General features: G+C 46.8%; 3 protein-coding genes across 3 annotated transcripts; 1 reads left to right on the top strand and 2 right to left on the bottom strand.

Annotated features, from left to right (window-relative positions):
• The first annotated feature begins 1,084 nt into the window (after positions 1-1,084).
• On the top strand, positions 1,085-3,471 carry LOC135625356 (uncharacterized). Its single transcript, XM_065130059.1, has 2 exons — positions 1,085-1,268; positions 1,576-3,471. Exon 2 carries the CDS (start codon positions 1,796-1,798, stop codon positions 3,329-3,331), a length of 1,536 nt encoding a protein of 511 aa, XP_064986131.1. The 5' UTR covers positions 1,085-1,268; positions 1,576-1,795; the 3' UTR covers positions 3,332-3,471.
• A 975-nt stretch (positions 3,472-4,446) lies between these two features.
• LOC103969936 (probable ADP-ribosylation factor GTPase-activating protein AGD6) lies at positions 4,447-6,282 on the bottom strand. Its single transcript, XM_009383569.3, has 3 exons — positions 5,269-6,282; positions 5,052-5,141; positions 4,447-4,984 (listed from the first exon to the last, which is right to left on the bottom strand). Exons 1-3 carry the CDS (start codon positions 6,280-6,282, stop codon positions 4,589-4,591), a joined length of 1,500 nt encoding a protein of 499 aa, XP_009381844.3. The 3' UTR covers positions 4,447-4,588.
• Positions 6,283-6,473: 191 nt separating this feature from the next.
• Positions 6,474-7,148, bottom strand: LOC135625359 (uncharacterized). The gene has a single exon (XM_065130064.1). It carries the CDS (start codon positions 7,033-7,035, stop codon positions 6,475-6,477), a length of 561 nt encoding a protein of 186 aa, XP_064986136.1. The 5' UTR covers positions 7,036-7,148; the 3' UTR covers position 6,474.
• Between the last annotated feature and the right edge of the window lie 2,004 nt (positions 7,149-9,152).

Here is a 9,152-nt window from a genome sequence, read left to right on the forward strand (position 1 = left end):
TCCGGGCTCTATATCTCTCGCCTTATCACAAAGTCCCGCGAGGCGTCGAACGGTGGTGGTGGTGTTGGTGTTGTCCTTTCGAGGGCCACACGATATGTAACGGAGGATGACGCGCCATCTCAAATCGCGTGCGAGTGGGTCCCAGCAGTGGCCACGGATGGCCATTTATTTATTTATTTATATTATCGAAGAAATATTCATGTTAATCATTGACTCGACATATGATAATATAATCAGTAATAAAAAAAGATAATCTCGATCAATAATTAAGCATCCTATCTTAGTCTTTATGCGGATCAACCACTACTGTACATAAACAACTACTTATAACACTATTTATCCTACTCATTCCCAATTCCGTACAAGCAATGTCTAAGGAGACGACATCAATCGGATAATCTCTGGTCAACTCTTCAATCATCCATCTTATCCAATTAAATTATTACGATATCATATAGATATATATATATATATATATATATATATATATATATATATATATATATATATATATATATATATATATATATATATATATATATCATCCAAGCTTCTTTCTCATGGTAAATCCCTCTTTCGCTTGGTCAACATATCAACTTTATAGGTGGAGTGTACACATGGTGTTGATGATAAGGTACAACCACCAAACCCACACTGATAGATTGACCTCATTATCATAATTCATTATAGGAGTTGTAAGGACTTCAATTAAAAGAGAAACTATATATAATTAATAATATAAAGTGAGTTTAGCATATAAATATATACATAAAAGCTATATTATTATATAATTGTTTTTTAATATAATGTTATAAAATAACAAAATTAAATGGATAAATGTATTGATTTAATTTTTATTTTATTATTAGTGATGGGGGATAAGGAGATGACTAATTGTAATAGAATAAATGGTATGATTAAAAACAGAAAATGTTTGAGGATTAAGTTGAGATTTTTGTCAAGGATAAGAGTAAGACGGTAATTTTACAGAAGCGAGAGTGAAGCTGACGGCGTTACTGTAAATTAACGGCGGATGTAGGTCTCATCTGGTGGAGGGCGTTTCTCTGGGCGGCTCTTTAAACGGAGCACGCCACCGGTTGGCTGCGCCGTCGGTCGCTTCCTCTCGTTTGCGTCTTCGACCCCTCCCCAGCCCCGCTGTTGAGTCCGACGGAAGCCTCAATTTGAGAGCCATGGTGGATTTGAGGCTTACGAGGGGCTTCATCTTCTTCGAGTTGGAACCGTAGCAATCCCTTTTTTGAATCCAAGAGGTAATCTCGAAGAGATCCCGACCCGTTTGCTCCGGGTTTCCCCCGTTCTCTGCTGAAGTCGTTGGTCTAGGAATTGGATGTTCCGCTCCATCTCTTTTTGCGCGGTTTCCTCTCTTGGTTTTGCGTGTTCCTGATCATGTAGATCGACAAAAGGCTTATCTTTTTGTTATCTACCTTTTATTGGAGATAGAATCTGTAGATCTAAAACAATATGAAGGACAAATCTCAATTTTCTTTGTTCGTGAGCTTTCTATGTTTCTTAGTGTTCCATTTGGACTCTGATATTGTCATTTTTTTGCTTCTGCAGGTGAAGTTTTGTGGGGTTTGGGGTTCTTGGCATTGTCTTGGTGCAATAAGAACTCGGTGGTGGAATATATGGAATGGATCTGTGAGTGTCTTCTCTGGGATGCGTTCATTGACGGTGGAGGAATTCGACATTCACCAATCAGATAGCCGGAGGAGAAGCAGGAGGAGGAGGAGGAGGTGATTACAGGGTTTATAGGGCGAACAAAAGAAGTTAATGACGGATGGGAGAAGATCTCCTCACTACCTTATCCATGGAAAACCATCACCCCTCCACACTTCTCTCCATGGATCCATCTGGAGGCTCGGTATTGTCTTCGTCCTCACACGAGGATTCGGATCGCGAGCTATTGATCCAGCGGCGGCAGGTTGTCCTTTCTGGTGCTCCCGACATCAATCTCCCCCTCTCCGCCGAGCGTTCTCCTTCCCAGCAATCGTGGATCTCAGACCCTTGTGACATCTTGGATGTCGGCCTTGGCCCTCAAATCTATGATTCAGAGGCCACCCTTCACATTCCGAAGGTCACCGCTGCCCGCAAGTGCACTAAGCGAGGGGATAGCATTTGGGGTGCGTGGTTCTTCTTTAGCTTCTATTTCAAGCCTGTGCTCTTGGAGAAGTCCAAGGGAAAGGTCATCTGGGATGCAAACGGGGTTAATGGCTTCGATAAGTCTGATGTCAGGCATGATGTGTTCTTGGTCCAGCACGACATGGAGAACATGTACATGTGGGTCTTCAAAGAGAGGCCTGAGAATGCGCTCGGGAAGATGCAACTGCGGAGCTACATGAATGGACATTCTCGTCTTGGCGAACCTCAGTTCCCGTTCAGTGTTGACAGGGGTTTTGCTCGGTCTCACAGGATGCAGCGCAAGCAGTATCGGGGACTCTCAAACCCTCAATGTGTCCATGGAATTGAGGTTGTCAGATCGCCCAATCTGATGGTAGTTTGCGAGGTGGACCGCAAGAAATGGGTGGAGCTCGTGGGCAGGGATCTGAACTTTTCAATTCTGCTCGAGGCCAGTGATTTTGAGTCGTGGAGGAATCTTCCCAGCACCGAATTTGAGCTTGAGAGGCCTCCACTGAAGAGCACTTCACATCCCCATCCCAAGAAGTTACTGAATGTCTCGAGTTTGAATTTGTCTTCACAGTCGAATCATTCTAATGGCGATGGGATGGACCTTTCTGCTGTCTGCAGTAAACGCAGGAAAGATTTCTTCCCTCATGTTATGGATGAGGATTTATGCTTTCCTACGAACCCACATGCTGAGAGAGGTCAAGATGTGGAGATGCACCAAGTTGAGCCCTCATGGTTGAACGAATTCACTGGTGTAATGAAGCATGCATGTGGGCCTGTGACTGCTGCGAAGACTATATATGAAGACGACGAGGGGTATCTGATAATGGTGAGCTTGCCTTTTGCCGATCGACAGAGGGTAAAAGTTTCTTGGAGGAACGGTCTTACACATGGAATATTGAAGATAATTTGTGCCAGTACTGCCCGGATGCCTTATGTAAAGAGGCATGACAGGACATTTAAACTGACTGATCCCTCTCCTGAGCATTGCCCTCCGGGGGAATTCATAAGGGAGATAACACTACCAACACGTATCCCTGAAGACGCTAAGCTAGAAGCATACTACGATGAGACTGGTGCTTTGCTCGAGATTATAGTTCCAAAACACCGAGTTGGACCAGAAGAACACGAAGTCCGTGTGTGCATGCGTCCCCCTCACCTTGGGGCTAATGATCTTCTGTTGACCTGAATAAGTGGTGATATTATGCTTGCCACTAGATTCATGGTTATGTTTTCTTTGGTTAATAATTATGTACCATGAAAAGGAAATCTGTCAAATTGAAGTGCATCCTTAGTAATGATAATGTTTTACTGATTAGTTATGATGCATCATTTGGCTGTTTCTTGCATCTTAATTGAGATTGTTGAATGAAATCCTGCAGATGCTTTTACTCTAAGAATATGTTCTCATCTTGTCACAAGGTTTCGATGAGGATGTTGGATTGAGATTTATTAGAAATGGAGTCTAGTCAATTTTTGCTGAACTTTTTATCTTTTGTTCATACTCATGATGATAGGTATCATATATCACTAGTGCTTCTTGTGGATGTTTCTTTGCCTTTATTAGGTCTGATTACTGTAGTCAAAATTTGATATGCAGCTGTTACTTGTTAAATTAGAAAAAAATATAAATTCTTTTCAGTGAGAGTAGAATTCCTCAGTTTCCAAAATAAATATAAATGTTCTTGCAAAGCAGCAATCTGTTAAATGTGCTGCTTGAACTTTTGCTGTATATTTAGCTGCTGTGCAATGGTTGTGGTCATCTCCTGAGATTGAGTACTAGATTTGATTTTGCTTGAATGGCATTTTGAAGGAAGAAGAAGAAGAAGAGAGATCCTGTGTTCTTCAGTGATAAGTTTATTGGCAGCTTTACATTTTTGGCAGACATGACAGTAACAACAACAAATTGATTTATATGCTGCCATTTTATTCTCTTCCTTCTTTGCACATTATTCATGCACTGAAGATGTTTGCTCCTTAGCTGCAAACATGGTGTTGATGTCCTGTTCCTAAGCTGCAAGTTCTTGAGCTTTGAATCATCTTCACCAATTAAAGATAGCAGACCGGTGTAGTGTGATCTTGCTGCAAGTCCCTCAATAATCTGCTCTGTTGTTTCATTGTAATGGACCTTTCCTTCATATTACTTACAATAAACAGTGTCGTGGTGTAGTTGGTTATCACGTCGGTATAACTCACTGAAGGTCTCCGGTCCGAGTCGTCCGGGCGACGGCATAAAATAATAATTATTTTTCCGTAATAATTCGACTTCGTATTTACTACCACATATGACTTTAATTCTTCGTCTACTTCTCAGACGTAATATTCTGATGGTATAAAGAGTAATAAACATGAACAAATGACAGAGAGACGCAACAGAGCGCACACGGCCAGATCTCGACAGCCTGCATCGATGGCGACAGAGAGGAGGGAGGAGGAGTGGCCTTCTTCACCCGCTGGCTTTCTGATTACTTCTCTTGCCCGCTGCGCTGCGACCGTCGCTCTCCTTTTCATCATCGTCGGTGTCATCCCATCCCGCCCAACTCTCTTGACCGTCGGCTTGCTTGCCGTGCTCTTCCTCCTCCTCCTCCTCCCAGTCACCCCATGAGGGCTTCGCCGGGGCATGGTCCTGTCCGGAGTTACCACCCTTGCTCGCCTGCCCGATCTCCTCTTGGTGCCCACCGACGTCGTCCTCGTTCCATGCCATTCCCTCCTTGGCGAACTCCTCCACCTTCTGCGTCGCCATCGCCATTACTCCCTTCATGATTCCCCATGTCCTGTGTCCAATTTCAGTGGTTCTTGTGGCAACTGTGTTCACCGTTCCATTGACCTCCGCCTCCATCACCTGTAGCATTCGTCACGGAGGTTTTGCTTATGATCTATCGGTGATGATCGATGAAGAGAAATAATACCTTGGAGGTCAGCTCCTTTGTGCTTGCTTGCACGACAGTAGCTGCAGACTGTGCAGCAGAAGCAGCAACCATGGAAAGCCGCCCAAATCCCTATTAAAACAGCAGACAATAATCCACTTCTTGTGTGCAATCTCTCAACTTTTTGGATCTGAGGACACACCCAATGACAATTTCTTGATGAAGAACGTAATTCTGCATTCATGAGAATGGACATCACCTGAGAAACAACAGAGATCAAGTCATCTTGAGAAGAAGCACTTCGTTGGGGCTGCGTCGGGCTCGAACCGAACCCGACGTACTTGCCGCCCTGTGAGGGGGGAATCCCCTCCGGCCGAGCTTTGTTCTCCGCCATCTTCATCGCGAAGAAGCACTCCTTGTCCCCCGGGTGCTGCGACATGGTGACGAGGTCCTCCGTGGACCGAGATCTCAACGACGTCTCGCACCCAACTCCGGTCCCTTTTTGAAGGTCGCCCACTGACTGATTCCTCCTCATGTTCGAAGCCGCCGACGATGACGATCGGCAGAGGTGGTCGTCATTCTCGTCGTCCCACTTGTCCCACCCAGATGGACTCTTCGGCGGCTTCCTTGCGCTGGGTTCGGTGGATTCCTTGACGACGGGCGGGTCCTTCCAGGGTCGGCCCTCGGCGAGGGCCTGGATGCGGTCGCGGTAGACGGCGGCCGCGCCGGAGCTGTACTTGGCGGTGACGTTTACCCCCCTGTGGACCCCACGTCGGGCAAGGAAGGCGTTGAGGCGGTCGTTGCCGCCGCACTCCATCCTCCGTAGCTGGGGCTCGGTCCAGGAGTCCATGGTGACGGAGCGGACGAAGCTGAGGTGCACACCGAGGCCGCGGTGCTTGCCGGAGCACTCGAGGCATATGAAGACGCCGTAGGAGACGGAGGCCCACTGCGGGTTCCTCTGCCGGCAGTCGACGCACGTGCCGTTGCCCGGCTCCGATTGCAACGCGCGGAGCCGCCGCAGCGCGGCCGAGGAGGACGACGACGACATTACAGCTGCAACGAAGTGGAGGTCGATCCGAGAAACGTCTGTTCTCGCGCTCGGGAGGAAGAGGGAATGATGGTAATGGGAGGAGGAAGGAGGGGTTGGTTTGGGGAAATGGAGCGAGCTTTCCTCCTTTCCTTCTCGATTCTGTGGCTTGCATCGTTCATGGATGCCTATTCGTTCGGAAGCTTTCGTGGACTGCAACAGATTCAACGTCAAGTATTGTTGCATGCTCTTTAACAGCCTACTGTTTTGTTATGCTAAGTAATTTGCGTCCTAATTTATGTACATAATTATGTTTATAATGACACGATTAATTCTCTCTCCATTTCGGATCAGAAAGAAGCTTCCTCGACTAATGCGCGCATACATAGCATTGGGGCCGTTCGATCCACAGATCGGACGGTCTCGAATCATCGCACCTCACGCGATGGCTTCCTCCTCGGGCTCCCACAGACCGACGGCCCGGATGAAGCAAGTGGAGCCGCCGACGACCAAGGCGGCGAAGAGGGGCGGTACCACCAGGTCCATCCGCGACCGCGCGAAGAGCCCCGCCGGGACGCACACCACCTCCCGCGGCGGCCCCTCCGTCGGGACCCTCACGGCCGGGCCGCCGGCCGCGGCAGTACACGCGCTGGAGAAGGACGAAGATGGCATGACGGCCCATACGAAGGCAAGCTCCGGCGCGAAGGACGTGACGGCCACCGTCGCGGTGAGGAAGGCCGCCCATGCCGCGGCGTAGAGGAGCAGCGGCCGCTGGACGAGGAGCACCGCCCGCAATGCCTCGGGGAGGAACGCGAGCGTCATCGTGGCAAGAGGTGGGCAAGCTTTATGGTTCGCAGAGAGATGGATGCGTATATAGAGAGAGAAGAAAGTAGTGGGATGGTGAAACAGGTTTGAGTAGGTGAGCAAAGTGGCGATGGTGGTGAGACGAGAGTCTAAACGACGCGGTGACGGTTTACCTGCGCGCCACCGCGCTGCCATCAGGGCTGCCTATCCAGGTGGCACGATCAGGAAGGTTTAACCCACCTGGAGACGGATCACGTCGGTCGATCTTCGAGGCGTCTTCTCCAGACCATTCGATCAAGTATCCCAAAGTAATCTCAAATCGAATGCGAATTGCCGCATGTTTTCGGGATCGATCGGGTCTCCGACGGTGCTTCAGATTTCGTCATCGATCTCTGTCGCCGCCACCGCGAAGACGCCTCCGACATCAACCGACTCTATCGCAGGATTTCGAGGTGTCCCTGGAGACTGAGCAGGCAGGGCTACATGGCCTTTATTGGTGACATCAACCGGTTGGGTAGAACTGTTCCGAAGCGAATGGAGGAGAAGGGATTTGAAGCAGATGAATTGCCTAATGTGCTCTGTTCCGGTGCTTTTGTAGAGTTGGGGAACGACTTGGAAGCCGATGAATTCTTGTATGGATTGTGCCAGTCGGAGAAGTTGAGGGTAGCGCACAAGTTGTTCGATAAATTGACGAAGAGAAGGCCACGACTTACAGTGTTCTGAGCACACTTCCGATCGTTTGCTGGACAGAGAGGGTCGAATAGGCTGAAAGCCATTGAGAGAGGCACTGGAGAAGAGCATTGCATTTGTGACTTGTGCTTATGGGTCATTCATGGAGGCACTGCTCCAGGCGGTTAGAGCAGAAGGGGCAATCAAGCTTTGTGAGGTTGAAAGGAAGAAAGGAAATGCTTTTGAAGGTGATGGATGTCATGGTCGTGATGCTAAAAATCTTTGCAAAATGGCATAATTGATGCTGGAGATGGATTTAAGCTTCTCTTTAAGATGTTTGCTCCAACTGTGCAGTTTAGAATTGGATTCTAGAAATCTATTGGGAAGCATGGAGGATGCTACAAATTTTGGTTGTTGTGTTAGGCCTGTTGCATCAACATACTCTTTGATGATCCATGGCTTTTTCTGGAAGGGGCATATAGTATTCTTGAACAGATGACGAGGAAAAAGATGCAAGAACATATTATTGTTCTGCACATGTATGCTGTTCAAACTTAACACAGGCTCAAGGGGACAGAAAAATACATGAACAAACTGATCCAAAGTGGGAGTACAGTTTTGTATGCTGGATGGGAAGTGTTTCCAGATTCCGTGACACAAGAATTGGGGATGATAAATTGCTGCAGCAATTGCGCATACCCAGGGAACATAGAGGAAAGGCCATCGATGGAACAAGATTAAGGAAGAGAACTAATTGCAGTACAACTTCTGCTTAATTTTTCTCCCATCTCATGTGACAGTGATCACGAAATTCCATCTGGACTGGTGAGTTTTAAGCTGGTCTTGGTATATGGCAACCAATTTCTTCGCTTGTTTTGCTACATAAGAAGTTTAGTATTCTACTAGTTTCCTGCATATAGTAACATGATATCTTCTCTGGTCTTTCTTAAATACAATGCAAGGTGATTTATGGAAATAGGTGTTATATCTGTATAGTCTTTAGTCCTGTTGTGTTGTTTCAAACCACAGTAATATTAGATTTGTCATCATCGAATGGACTCAAAGAGAGATAATTCTAAGCCCCTCTTATTTAGTTAGTGTCATTTGAACATCCTTGTAATTTAGTGCTCTAAGGACAACCAAGCAGAAGATTCAGAACCATGTATCATAATAGCTACAACTTTCACTAGATCAGAAGACAGTGTCGAACATATCGAAGTCAGTCAAACAGCATATTGCTCCACATTATATATGGATCTACTGACATTATATAGCGAAAGATAAGGATAAATCATAAGAACTAGCTCTTGATGTCCATTTATTTTGCATTGCAGCAACTGCTGGTGGCATGCACTCACAGGACAGTGAAACTATTGTGGCGTTATAGAGATAGGAAAGTGCATCTATTACAAAGAGTGCAAAGACACAGATTAAGCACACAGCCTCAGTGTTTTTTAGTAACACTGCTCTTCATCTCCTGTTGCAGCGAAGCTGAAGGACGACCATCAGGTGGATTCTGGGCCGGCTTGCATGCCGTCTTCTGCTCACTAACTTCCACTGGAGGAGCTTCAGAGCTGGAGAAGTTTTCAGGGAGAGCAAAGACACCCCGCGACGCATTCCTCTGGTGTCGACTTGGCCTCTCG

The sequence above is a fragment of the Musa acuminata genome, chromosome BXJ2-10, assembly GCF_036884655.1.
Source record: "Musa acuminata AAA Group cultivar baxijiao chromosome BXJ2-10, Cavendish_Baxijiao_AAA, whole genome shotgun sequence".
NCBI lineage: Eukaryota > Viridiplantae > Streptophyta > Magnoliopsida > Zingiberales > Musaceae > Musa > Musa acuminata.